At 34.0% G+C, this 14629-nt stretch overlaps 1 protein-coding gene across 1 annotated transcript; it reads left to right on the top strand.

Annotated features, from left to right (window-relative positions):
- The first annotated feature begins 3867 nt into the window (after positions 1 to 3867).
- Positions 3868 to 9505, top strand: LOC109012325 (putative disease resistance RPP13-like protein 1). Its single transcript, XM_035685543.1, has 2 exons — positions 3868 to 8461; positions 9068 to 9505. The coding sequence occupies exon 1, from the start codon at positions 4006 to 4008 to the stop codon at positions 8350 to 8352; it is 4347 nt and encodes a 1448-aa protein (XP_035541436.1). The 5' UTR covers positions 3868 to 4005; the 3' UTR covers positions 8353 to 8461; positions 9068 to 9505.
- Positions 9506 to 14629: the final 5124 nt, after the last annotated feature.

Below are 14629 nucleotides of genomic sequence, written 5' to 3'. Positions count from 1 at the left end.
CATTTTTTCAAAACTTATTACTAGGATCTATTCATTTTGTAGAAAATATATTTCTAATTTATTGGTTGAATAGCAAAATCTGAAGGTATTTGAGGTATAATTTAGTGTGTGCATAATGTAATTAGATAAATAGATTTGTTTTGAACTTCATTGTACCTTGGAGACAAATTCACTTATAATTTGTGTGCATACCGTTATTAATGGAGGCGAATATTATCTTAAAAAAAATGACATTATAATGTGTCTTAAAATAAAATTTTTTTCACTATCTTCTCTTTTGTAGCCCCTTTGCACCAACAATTCTAGTTGTCATTCGCTCAAGTCCTTGTGGACTGTCTAGTACGGGAGCTTCGTTCCAGCACTGCCGTGAACCTGGCTTCACTTGCCATCACTACCAAATCAGATGCACAGCCTCACCTCTCTTCAAGAACTACACATATGTGGTTGCCCCCAACTCTTACCTGCCAATCTGTTGCACTTTCGATTTTAGACTAATAATCTCACTATGAGTGGGGCCTGCACAGAATCTCAAGGAGTGCCCAAAAAAAAAAAAAACAGATATTAATATATGAGTTATTATATTACGGGTAAAACACACTATACATATCTTTAAGATTTAATTTATAAAATTTAAATTTTAAAATATATATTCAAAATCAAATTACCTCGTAAAATGCACGGCTCTAAAGTGCATTTGGATGCGATGCATTTGATTTGGTGGCAAGATATAATTTCCCAATAACAAATCCATATCAGTGGAGATTTTTCTCCCACATATATAGTAGGGGATAAGAACAAGCAGCCGGGTAGACTTTTCAAAATCTTAATTACCCATCATTCCGAAATTAAATGGGCTAGATTTGACAACTAGAATTTATATGCGCCTTAGTTCACTTTTTTTTCCCCTTGATTACACCAAATGGGCTATGCCATATATAGGATATAACACTCTTAAATCCTTTTAACCTGCGTCTTGTGTTCTTCATTTACGCTGTTCTCTTAAAGGACTACAGATTTCTTCGCCCAAATGCTAATGGATTATCTCGATTTGAGTTTTGCCTATTTGGTGTTTCATTCTTGATCTATTTTTTCAGGTTTTTGGAAGAAGAAGAAGAATTATGGCAATGAGATCAGCCATGGTATTCTGGGTGGCAAGTAAGGTTTGGATCGGAATGAGTGAGTGGCTGTCTACCTGTTTTTTGCTTGCCGATGATATTGCTCGTTCTATCCAGCGTGAAGATCTCAATTACTGATCATCGATCATTCATCCTCATACGATTAGTTTAGCAAAGGTGTTTTTTCCTTTTTATTCAATATAGATAAGGCTGCTTCTTTATATTCATTGATCAATACAACACCAACACAAGCACAAACTCGTGGTTCCATCCCGGTGAATCTGTGTATCTCATCATCAGAATTTTGAATAAGAACCCATATTTTTTTCCTGCTTTGGTTCTGTCTCTCTCTGCATTAATACTAGGCGATTGATGTTTGCTCAAGTTCTCTCACATGTATACCAGCCCAGTTTCCCAGCACACTCCAGAAACTTGAAATCCATACATAATTACATGAATTTGGAGTCACTTCCAAACAAGATGCACTGCAATGCCTGTCTGGACTTCTTGAAAATTCCATGTCCTTCTTGGAAGTTACATCTAAATAAAGAATAATATTATATATAATGATGGATTGTATAAACGATACATACTTTTTTTGAAAAAAATTAAAATTCAGTGATCCACCGCTGAAAAATTGATTTTCATATTTATTTAATTTTTTTAAAAGTAATTTTATATATAATTATAAAGTATATAAATACCGTATAATTATTTTAAAAAAAATAGAATTTATTATTTAAAAATTAATTTTTTTAATATAAATATTATATTTTATTAATTTTTTAAAAATAATTACATGATGATTATATAATTCATAATTATAAATATATATTTTTTTAAACAGGATGTGTGAGGTTTGCAAAATTCACAACTTTAAATATCACTTCTCCTAAAATATTGGTAAAGAAGGAAAGAATGGATCTGGAATTTGTAAGGTAAAAAGCTGGTTTGGTGCTTTACCCGAAAAAGAAAAGGAAGGAAATGACAATTTGGTTCTCTATCTAATACGAAAAAGGATTTTCAGTTATCTCTATATAATCCAAAAAATATGACCTTTTATTTCTCCTAAATGACAAAAGATTTTATTTATTATAATTACTAACATAAAAACGATTGAGAGAAGATGGAGACGCTCAACCAAATTTTGGAATGAAGATGCTAATATTGGCATCTTTTAAAATATTTTATTTATTGTATTAGGATTCCAAAATATTTTTTTGGCACTATTGCTACGTTCCTACGACTAGTTTCTTTATCATTTATACTTTCACATCTATGATGTAATTGATGAGTTGGTAAAACGGTTTAAAAATAAATTTTTTACTGTAATTAAAAAAACAAACTGGAGAAATGCTGCTGCGCCCGTTGGGCTCTCAATGGGTGTTTTTTTTTTTAAAAAATATTAATAATTAAGAAAATATTTTTTAATAATATTATAATATTTTTTAAAAATATTAAAAAGTGATAAAATATTAAAATATATATTTATACTATTGGAGCTCCAACAATGACTGTAGAGCCACCCAACAAACTGAGGGCGGTTTTTCTGGGGGTAAGGTTTGCATAAAAACTATCTTTACGTATTTTGATGTTTAATTGATTTTATCTGTGAATAATTATTAAAAAAATAGTAAACAATTAATAAATAGTTTAAGAATAATAATAAACTAAATTATAAAATTAATTTTATGTATTTTTTTTAATAAATTTTAGATAACAATCACACTCAGATAGAATTGAATATCATTTTGATGTGAAGTTAATCTGTCCAGTATAGAAAAATAACAAATCTATTCATCATTTATTTTTTTATCATCTTTTTATTAATTTATGATATGATATTAAATGATTTAATACTATTTATTAAATTTTATTTATAAATTAATTATTTAATAATATCACATTATAAAATAATAAAAAGATGATGAGAAATATGATAGTGATCAACATTACTCATATAAAAATATGCAAAGAAAGATTTTTTTTTTTTCTTTTTTTGTCTGGTAACAGTGTCAGAGACCTTTCTTTAAGGGAAATGGTTCTCCCACGTAAGACTACTGATTGTATTTTTTTTTTATTTTTTTTACTTAATTGTTAAGTAATTACTTTAAAATGAATTAATATTTTTTATTTTTTTAAAATGAAATTTAAAAAATTTAAAAAAAAGTTTAAAAATAAAGACAAATTTTTTTTACCTATTCCGTTGTTGTTTTGATGGACTCTTTCAGTGGGAGTAGCACCATCTATCTTGAGACGGTCCTTAGCCTTTTGCGTAGGGGAAATGCTTCTATCACAGAAGGTGGCCATCCCATCTTGAGACGGTCACGTTGGTTGCCACCGATTGCATTTTTATATTTTATATTTAATTACTAAGTAATTATTTTAAAATGAATTTATATTTATTAGTTTTTTTTTTAAAATATTTAATAAATTTAAAAAAATGTTTGAAGAAAAAAAAGGTAAAATTACCCATTTATCCGGTGGTGGTTTCGGTGGACTCCTCTGTGGAGTAGCACCGTCCTTTTTTTTTTTATATATATTTTGTTTTATTTTGTTTTGTTTTTTTTAATATATTTAAAAAATAAAAAAATATATTAATATATTTAAAATTATTTCTTTAATCATTAAATAAAAAAATAAAAAAAAATTTTGACCAGCGGTGATCTGGAGCGGTCAAACTAAGCGATCAAAAAGCTTTTTCCGTCAAGTAATTAGTAATCTGTCCAGGCAGTGGCTGCTAGCCTGCTAGATAGCTTTCTTTAATGAAAAATGCTACTTTAATTACTACTTTTCAAACCACAATAAGGAGACTTTCGTTGTATGCTCTACATCTTCTCTTTGCTTGAACTTTCGTTGTACTCCTTTTTTTCTTTCTGCTTAGATACCCATGGCCGTGGGAGAAGCTGTTCTCTCTGCGTTCCTTCAAGTGCTGTTTGACAGATTGGCTTCACGCGAGTTCGTAGGCCTGCTACAAAGCCGGAAGTATGATGACTTGTTGGAGAAACTGAAGATCACACTGCTGACAGTTACAGCACTGCTTAACGATGCTGAGGAGAAGCAGTTTCGTAGCCCTGCGGTGGAGAAGTGGCTGCATATGGCTAAAGAGGCTCTTTATGATGCAGAGGACATATTGGATGAGCTTACTTCCGAAGCTCTGAGATGTACGGTGGAAGCTGAATCTCGGGACAGCCCAAATCAGGTATGGAAGTGGACTCCCGTCTCCACCCCATCTAGTGCGGGGATGGAATCCAAATTGAAAAAGGTTAATGAGAAACTAGAATTGATTGCCAAATATAAAGATGTCCTTGGCTTGAATAACGAAGGAAGGTCGTCTGGACTCAAACAAAGATTACCAACAACTTCATTGGTAGATGAAACTTGTGTCTATGGCAGGGTTCATGATAAAGATATGATAATCGAGCTGCTACTGAGGGATACACCAACAATTATAGATAAAATTGGTGTAATTCCTATAGTTGGCATGGGTGGTGTTGGTAAGACAACTCTTGCACAAGTTGTTTACAACGACCAGAGAGTGGATAAGCATTTTAATTTAAGGATTTGGGTGTGCGTGTCTGATCAATTTGATGTATTGAGGGTGACAAAAACAATTCTTAGGTCAGTCACTTTGGAAGATACCGATCTCGATGACTTAAATCTACTTCAAGTTAGTTTGAAAAAAAAATTGCTTGGAAGGAGATTTTTTCTTGTTTTCGACGATGTTTGGAACAAGAGAAATCATGATTGGGATCTCTTATGGAGTCCATTGAAAGCTGGGGTAAGAGGAAGTAAAATATTAGTGACAACCCGGAATAGGGATGCTGCATCAAGCCTGGGGACAGTTCCAGCTCATCATTTGAGAGGTTTATCATTTGAAGATGGCTGGTTATTGTTCACAAGCCATGCATTTGAGGATAGAAACATTGCTGTCTATCCAAATTTGGAGGCAGTTGGGAGGAAGGTTGTGGAAAAGTGCGAAGGTTTGCCCTTAGCAGTAAAGAGACTGGGAATTCTGTTGCGCTCTAGACAAGAAGACAACGAATGGAAAGATATCTTAAATAGGAAAATATGGGATCTACCGGATGATGAAAGTGATATTCTTCAGAGTCTAAGGCTCAGCTATCATCACCTTCCTGCACATTTGAAACAATGTTTTGCATATTGCTCGATCTTCCCTGTGGGATATGAATTTGATAAGGACTCTCTAGTTCTGCTATGGATGGCAGAAGGATTTGTGCAGCTACCTAAAGCGAAGAAAACGCTTGAAGAAGTGGGTGGCGAATATTTTCTTGAGCTAGTATCACGGTCATTCTTTCAGGAATCTATTGACAATAAATCACGATTTGTAATGCATGGCCTCATTAGAGATTTAGCCGATGTTGTTTCTGGTGAGTTTTGCTTCAGATTGGGGGATAAGTTAAAGAATGGCAATCAAAGCAGAAATTTTGAGAGGGCTCGTCATTCCTCATACCTTCGGGGCAGGCGTGATTTGCTCTCAAAATTTGAGGCCTTCAATGGAGTTGAACGCTTACGCACCTTCCTGCCAGTAGATCCAACTGGCATGATCGGAGTAAGCTATATGGCTAATAATGTACCTGGTGATCTCTTGCCAAAGTTAAGATATCTACGGGTGTTGTCATTCAATGCTTGCCGTATCACTGAATTGCCAGATTCCATAGGTGGCTTGAAACTTCTACGCTACCTGGACCTATCTCACACAGCCATTCAAAGGTTACCCAACTCAACAGGAACTCTTTACAATTTACAGACTTTGATCCTGTGGCAATGTAACTCACTCAATAAGCTGCCTTCCAAGATGGGGAACCTCACAAACTTACGACATCTCCTTATTAGTGGAAGCAGGTTAAAAGAGATGCCTCAGAAAATTTGTAGATTGAAGAATCTTCAGACATTGTCTACTTATATGGTGGGTAAAGACGGTGGGTTAAAAATTGGAGGCTTGAAGGGCATGTTGCAACTTCAAGGATCACTTCACATTTCTGGACTGCAAAACGTTGTCAGTTTTGATGATACAGTCGAGGCTAATTTGAAGGACAAGCAGGAACTCGATCAATTAATATTCCAATGGAGTGACAGTTTCGAAGATTCAATTATTGCTGTGGATGAAAAGGAAGTATCTGACATGCCACAAGTTCTCAAAATCCACAAAGATCTCAGCACCATAGGCTTTAGTGGTACAAGATTTCCAAGCTTTAGGGAAGCCATGAGAAGTTATACGCAAGAATCTGCTAAGCAAACAGTGGGATGGAGCAACAGTTTGGATGGTTCAAGAAATGAAACAGTTGCAACAGATGTTCTTGAGATGTTGCAACCACATGAAAACATCAAGCAAATCATAATCAGGGACTATGGAGGTACAAGATTCCCAAGTTGGATGGGATCCCCTTTGTTCTCCAATCTGAATCTTCTAAAGATTAGCAATTGCAGAAAGTGTAGTTGTCTACCACCACTTGGGCAACTAACTTCTCTCAAAGACCTCGTGATTGAAGGAATGGAAGAAATAAAGAGCATAGGAACTGAGTTCTATGGAGATGGGCGTTCTTCTACCATGCCTTTCCCTGCATTGGAAACTCTTAAGTTTGACAGCATGTTACAATGGGAGGAATGGTCTTATTCTGGACTTGAAGGCAGGGCAGACTTCAATAACCTTCAAAAGATTGAAATTTGCAACTGTCCTAAGCTTAGAAAATTCTCACACCATTTTCCTGCCTTGAAAAAAATGAGTATTAAGGAGTGTGAAGAACTGGAAACTCTTCCGAGGCTTCTCGCAGTTGATGATAGCTTAGAACAAGGCAGAGAATTCCCATGCCTCCTTGAGCTTTCTATATGGACATGTCCCAACCTGAGGGAACTACCACGTCTCTTTCCTTCGTTGACAATGCTTGAAATAAATGGATGCCAAGTATTGGAAAAACTTCCAAGGCTTCCTTCAATCCGTGAATTAGAAGTAAACAAGATTGATGAGGAGCTGTTGCAGAGTATGGTTGAGCTCCCTTCACTCAGCTACTTGCGTATGTGTGAAATTTCCAGGCTCACCTGTTTGCTTGAAGGGTTTCTTCAGAAGTTAACATCGCTGGAAGAATTGCAGATTGCCCATCTTGGTGAGATCACTTCTTTGTCGAGTGAAATTGGATTTCAAAATCTGCAACGCCTCCAACGACTGGAGATTTCAGGATGTCCATTCTTGAAGCAGTTGCCACCAAGTTTACATGAACTCTCCTCTCTTAAGGAGTTGAGGGTCTTAAAATGCCCCTTGCTTGTCTCCTTTCCTGCGACGGGCTTGCCTTCCATGCTTATTGGCCTTGATATCAAGGACTGTGAGGCTCTGCAGTTCCTGCCTGAGTGGAATAACAATGAGGAGCCTCTTTTACTCGAATATTTGGTAATTGAAGATTGCTCCTCTCTCACATCTTTACCAAGAGGCCAGTTTCCCAGCACACTTAAGAAACTTGAAATCCATAACTGCATGAAATTGGAGTCGTTTCCAGAGCAGATGCACAACAATACTTGCCTCGAATTCTTCAAAATTTCATGCTGTCATTCTATTAGGTCCTTCTCGGAAGGTACTTTTGGACTGTCCAGAGTCACATCTAGCACCGCCATAAGCCTTAAGGAGCTTATCATCAACAATTGTAAAGACCTCAAGTCATTACCTGGAGGCCTACAAAACCTCGTGCATCTCGATTACTTGGAAATAGTTGATTGCCCACTTCTTCTGTGTTTTCCAGAACCTGGCTTGCCAGCCAAGTTGCGATCAATTAGAATCTCCAATTGCCAGAGTCTCAAGTCCCTACCAAATTGGATGTGCAACCTCACATCTCTTCAAGAACTACATATAAATGGTTGCTCAAGTCTTGCATCATTTCCAGAAGGGGGGTTACCTGCCAATCTGCAGTCACTTTCAATTTTAGACTCTGAGAATCTCAGGCCCTCCTATGAGTGGGGGCTGCACAGACTCACTTGTCTCATGGATTTGTCCTTTGGTGGATGTCAGGGGTTAGTATCTTTTCCAGAGAAGTGGTTGCTGCCAAGTAGTTTATCCTCTCTTCATCTTGAGCGTCTGCCAAGTCTTAAATCCCTACCCAAGGGACTGAAAAGCCTCAGCTCTCTCGATAACATGGAAATATGGGATTGTGACAGGCTTCAGGCTTTGCCAGACAGCTCAAATACCTCAGAGTTTGGAATTTTGGGATATCCTTTCATGTACAGTTAGAAGAGAAACGCAAATTTTATCTGCATGCGTTTGAGCAGGTGTTGCTCAGCAGAGTATGACTATGATCTCTCCTCAAGTATCTGATGACGATTTTAGAGGAAGAAGCAAGGTAAATACTAAGATCTCTAAAATAATTATTTGCACAAATCTTATTTACGTAGTTTGCGCACATATTATATGAGCAAAATAGGAAACATGCATTGCTACGTTTGTCAGTGCCCTATGTATGGGTTGCTCAACTTGCACTTGCCTCTCTGTAGGTTTGAAAATTCATTTGCGCACACAATAATGCTTTTGCGTTAACTAATCATTCTACAAGGTTTCAAAAATGTCGCTTTTGGATTTTTTAATAAATCTTTTAATATTTTTCTTTCTTGGGACTAATTCTTACAGCCGTTTACAAGCATGCGCGCCTTGAAAAGCTAGTTTCATTTGGTTCAAGTTCTTTCCAAAAGTCACCCATTGCAAGGTGGCTCTTCGTCCAAATAAAACATTTGTGATCAAAGATAAAAATTCTTTGTAAGAAGAATCCATTTTCAAACTAGCATATCCTTAGTTTGATACATAGAAAAAAAAATCTTCAAAGCTTTTCGTTTGACATTCATTCATAAGAAGTACGTACCTTATATATATATATATATATATATATATATATATATATAAATAACTACGTTTAATTTGCTTTTGTATTCTGACTTGCAAGTAATCCATGCAGGAAGATCAATGTCATGGGAAAGCTAGGGAGCAAAAATCGCCCTCAACGTGATGATCATGTTGGGGGTGATTATGCTGATCATTATATCAGTAGTTGCAGTAGCACAAACTGCAGTTGAAGATCAGCCTCTCCCTCAAGAACCCTGATTCTCACCCTCTCATTTTCAGTCCAGAACTTAGCCTCCGCCCACCTTCTTCAGTCTTGGCCTCCGCCCATGAATCTTGCAGAACGTCTTTTTTTAGGAATGGTTTGTTACAGCTCACTTCGAGGGATCTGGATAAAGTTGGGAAAAATGGAAGATCAATATGTGGCCCTGCTTTCTGCTTGGAGTTGCTATTTGGCCCTTTTTTATTTATTTATTTATTGCTATTTGGCCCTGCTAATGCAAAGCAGAGTCATTAAGGATTCCGTCTGGAGATGATGCTGAATGTGATAACTTGGTCTGAAATCTTAGCACATGTTTTGCATCAAGAGATTACATTGGGTCATTTATCATTTAAACACATCTTTTTTTTTGTAAGATCTTCTCACAAGATGGGTCATTTTAAGGAAAATGATAGGGTTACTACCTTCTTACTAGTCATTTATTACTTATAGTGTATTTGAAGTTTTTTATTTTTTTCATCATTTTCTTTTAAGTATTTTTTAACATCTTTAATCATTAATAAAAAATATATAATTTTACTAATAGTTATTTCTTTTAACCATTATTAGTAAAATTGAAAAATTAGATGGCAAGGCGAATAGGGTGGTATATAGTACTGTTGTATGTTTAGATAGTGAATTAAGATAAAACTCTTCTTGTATCCAAACGGGAGAACTAATGTGAACATGATTTGATCATTAAATTATCAGTTCTTTTAGGTACAAGCAGGTTGGGGATCCAACCCACGTACCAATTATTATTTTAATATATTTGTCAGACGTTATTTTTATTAAAAAGAACAAAAAAACACGATATAAGAGAAATAAACCAGTCATGTGAACGGCATCGAAGCCACGAAAATCTGTCCTCAATTGTATCGATCTCTTTAATCTTGGCATGCATCAATCCGTTTCATTGCTCAAACAGGTGCATGTCACCCTTCAATTTCCTAAAAGAAAGTATTTATTTCTGATTTTTGTTTTGTTTTTGCAATTTTTTATCATTGTTTTTACTATTTTCTCTTCTATTCTAGGCGTGTTTGGATTCGGGATTTTTCTACGTTGTAAACTATGGAATAAGCGAGGAATTCATGGACGAGGCTTTCGCACAGAGTAAAAGGATGTTTGGTCTGCCATTAAGTGATAAAATGAAGCTTTTAAGGAACGAGAAACACGGGCTACACGCCTGTTCTTGACGAGATTTTGAACCCTGAATTTTTATCACCCATATCCACTTTTGTTTTAATTGTCTGGGTTCTTATTCCTCCATCATTTCTTGCATGCGTGATAATGAAGATGGCAACAATGGATCGAAGAGCTGAACCTAAGAAAGGATTTGTCCGATTCAAAATTTGAAACTTTTGATAATTTTCTTTTTCTTTTTCACTTTCAATCTCGATAGAGATCCGAGTTTGCGCACTAAGGAGAGTTAGAGGTGGAAGAAATCGGGGAGGAGATGGTGAAGAGGAGACCGAATCGCACAGGCTAGGCGTCTTAAGTTACAAAGAAGAGATAAAAAACGCACCGTTTTCTGCATTGTCCCATTCCGCCCAAAATGTGATCTCCATTAGGGGTGAGAATCGGGCGGTCCGGACCGGGAAAACCGACCGGACCGGCCAATTCGGTCCTGACCGGACCGGACCGAGAGTTGTTCCGGTCCGGTCCGGTCCAAAAATCAGAGGACCGAATTAATTTGGTCCGGTCCACGGTCCGGCGGGTTTTCGGACCGGACCGGACCGAATTAAATATATATATATAATTTAATAATTTATATATATTAAGTATATAATTTTCATTTGACTAATTAACCTAATCCTATCACTAATTCATCATTAAGTAATTATTAACTAATACACATTTATAAGTTTATACTAATAGTAATATTTATAATTTTATAGTAATACTAAATTATTAATATTTATACTAATACAAGTATTATATTAATAGTCTAGACTCTACTTCTAGACTCTAAAGTCTAATATGGTATTAATAAAAATATATACTAATAGTATATTAGTAAATTAGTAATAGTCTAACATAGAGTAAGAGTCCAAGACAATAGTTAATAGTTATAGACTTATAGACTTATAGTTATAGTAATATAGTTATAACTTATACTAAATCACTATAACTAATATTAGTATATTACTAACATATAGCTATAGCCTATACTATATTACTAATAGTCCAATACTAATACTATTAATCTATTATATAGTTATAATTTATAACTTATATTAATTATGATTGATAATAATTAATCACTATAAGTCTATGACTCTATAGTATTAATGTATTATTATACAATATATAGTATTAGTATAGTAATAGACTCTAATATGGTATTCGAAAAAAATATACTAATAGTCTAGTACTAAATTACTAATACTATTAATCTATTATATAGTTATAACTTATAACTTATAACTTATAACTTATATTGATCATGATTGATAATAACTAATCACTATAAGTCTATAGTATTAATGTATTATTATATAATATATAGTATTAGTATAGTAATAGACTCTAATATGGTATTAGAAAAAAATATACTAATCACTATAAGTCTAAATTACTAATGTATTATTATATAATATATACTATTAGTATAGTAATAGACTCTAATATGGTATTAGAAAAAAATATACTAATAGTCTAGTACTAAATTACTAATACTATTAATCTATTATATAGTTATAACTTATAACTTATAACTTATATTGATCATGATTGATAATAACTAATCACTATAAGTTTATAGTATTAATGTATTATTATATAATATATAGTATTAGTATAGTAATAGACTCTAATATGGTATTAGAAAAAAATATACTAATCACTATAAGTCTAAATTACTAATGTATTATTATATAATATATACTATTAGTATAGTAATAGACTCTAATATGGTATTAGAAAAAAAAATACTAATAGTCTAGTACTAAATTACTAATACTATTATTATATAATATATAGTATTAGTATAGTAATAGACTCTAATATGGTATTAGAAAAAAATATACTAATAGTCTAGTACTAAATTACTAATACTATTATTATATAATATATACTATTAGTATAGTAATAGACTCTAATATGGTATTAGAAAAAAATATACTAATAGTCTAGTACTAAATTACTAATACTATTATTATATAATATATAGTATTAGTATAGTAATAGACTCTAATATGGTATTAGAAAAAAATATACTAATAGTCTAGTACTAAATTACTAATGTATTATTATATAATATATACTATTAGTATAGTAATAGACTCTAATATGGTATTAGAAAAAAATATACTAATAGTCTAGTACTAAATTACTAATACTATTAATCTATTATATTATATATAGTTATAATTTATAACTTATATAGTATTAGTATACTAATAGACTCTAATATGGACCTATGGTATTAAAAAAAAATTATACTAATCACTATAAGTCTATAGTATTAAATTATTAATGTATTATGTATTATTAATATTAATATATAAGTCTATACTCTATAGTATTAAATTATTAATGTATTATGTATTATTAATATTAATATATAAGTCTATAAGTCTTTACTATTAAATTATTAATGTATTATGTATTATTAATATTAATATATAAGTCTATAAGTCTTTAGTATTAAATTATTAATGTATTATGTATTATTAATATTAATATGTAAGTCTATACTCTATAGTATTAAATTATTAATGTATTATGTAATATTAATATTAATATATAAGTCTATACTCTATAGTATTAAATTATTAATGTATTATGTATTATTAAAATTAATATGTACATATGTACTGTATAACTCAAGTGCACTGGGCACTGCCCACTGCCAAGAAGCCGAAACGGCGCCGTTTAGTATAAAATAGGACCTAAACGGCGCCGTTTAAGTCCAGGAGGGCGTGAAACGGCAGGATTTTGAAACTGAGTTGCGTGTCGTTTCACGCAACTCAGTTTTTTTTTTAATAAACCACATGTTGAAACGCCGCCGTTTGGGTCCAATTTCAATCCAAACGGCGCCGTTTCAACATTAGTTCCCCCCTTCCCAGTTCCTCATTTCGCCCCCCTCTCCCCCGAAAGGCGATTGCGCGATTCGGAAAACCCTAGCCGTCGCGACTTCCACCCTCCTCCAGCCCGTCGGTCGCCTCCCTCCGTCGAGATTTTGGTACTCTCTCTCTCTCTCTCTCTCTCTCTCTCTCTCGCTCTCTCTCTCTAGTCTCTGGTATTTAATCGTCGCCTATATTGATCATGGGTGTTGGTATTTATCGGCGCCGAACGCCGATGTTGGTTCTGTGAGCTTGTGTTATGGTGAATCTTGACTTTAGTTGTGATTTGTGAAGTTGACAAGTTGTTGTGAGCTTGGATGATGTGTCAAAAAATTGTTGTGAAGTTGTTGTGAGCACAGACTCACGGGGTCAGGGACTTCGAAATGTTTTTTTTTTTTGGTTGAAGCAAAATTTTGTTTTGTTGGTCGAACTGAGATGCAAATCAAGTTTTTTAAATAGTTTTAGTTAAAAAAATATACCAAATTTGAAATTGGCCGAAAATAATTGAAATTAGATAAAAAAAAAATCACATTTAGATGGGCTGAATGGCCCATTTTAGGCATGTCCAGACCGACTGGACCGACCCTGGACCGGACCGGACCGGACCGGACCAGACCTATATGTGAGTCGGTCCGGTCCAGGGTGGAGAAAGTGTAGACCGAATAGGTCCGGTCCGGTCCGGTCCACATTATGGCCCAAGACCGGACCGGACCGGACCGAGATCAGCCCTAATCTCCATCTCAAATGAAAACGCACCATTTAATGGTACAGTCACATCAGTGTTGGGTGCGCAGTCGGTGCACCATATCGCTTGACTTTAGAGTTTTCCTTAAATTATAGTTGCTTCTATGCTAAATAACATTAAGATTACGTTTGGGTAGTGATGTGATCTAATATAATTTGAAAATAGTAGTAAAAAAGTAATAAAAAAATACTGAATGGTAGTTAATAGTAATATAAAGTAGGTGAAAAGTTATCATTGAGGTGGAGAAATAATCAATAAAAAACAACTCATCAAAAAATCAATACATCAGTGTCGAATAAAAGATAAACTCATTTTATTCATGTGAACTAATCCCCGAATTCGCCCTTGCACCAACTCTCATCCACAGCGAAATCAACTATTTTCCCTTTAGAACCTTCTTTAGCTAAGAAATTCGTCATTGTGTTAGCTTCTCTATAATTATGCTGAAAGCGAACTTGAAGCAAACTAATGAGGACCTTAACTTCCTCCAAAAAATCTCATAAATACCAATATCGGCAAATACCCGAACTTAGCCATCCCACAACCACACTAGAATCAGACTCCACCATAAAATCTCTCAACCCAAGTGAACTACACAGCTACAAT

Source organism: Juglans regia, chromosome 14, assembly GCF_001411555.2.
Source record: "Juglans regia cultivar Chandler chromosome 14, Walnut 2.0, whole genome shotgun sequence".
NCBI classification, from domain to species: domain Eukaryota; kingdom Viridiplantae; phylum Streptophyta; class Magnoliopsida; order Fagales; family Juglandaceae; genus Juglans; species Juglans regia.
This window is presented reverse-complemented; position numbering and strand designations above follow the sequence as displayed.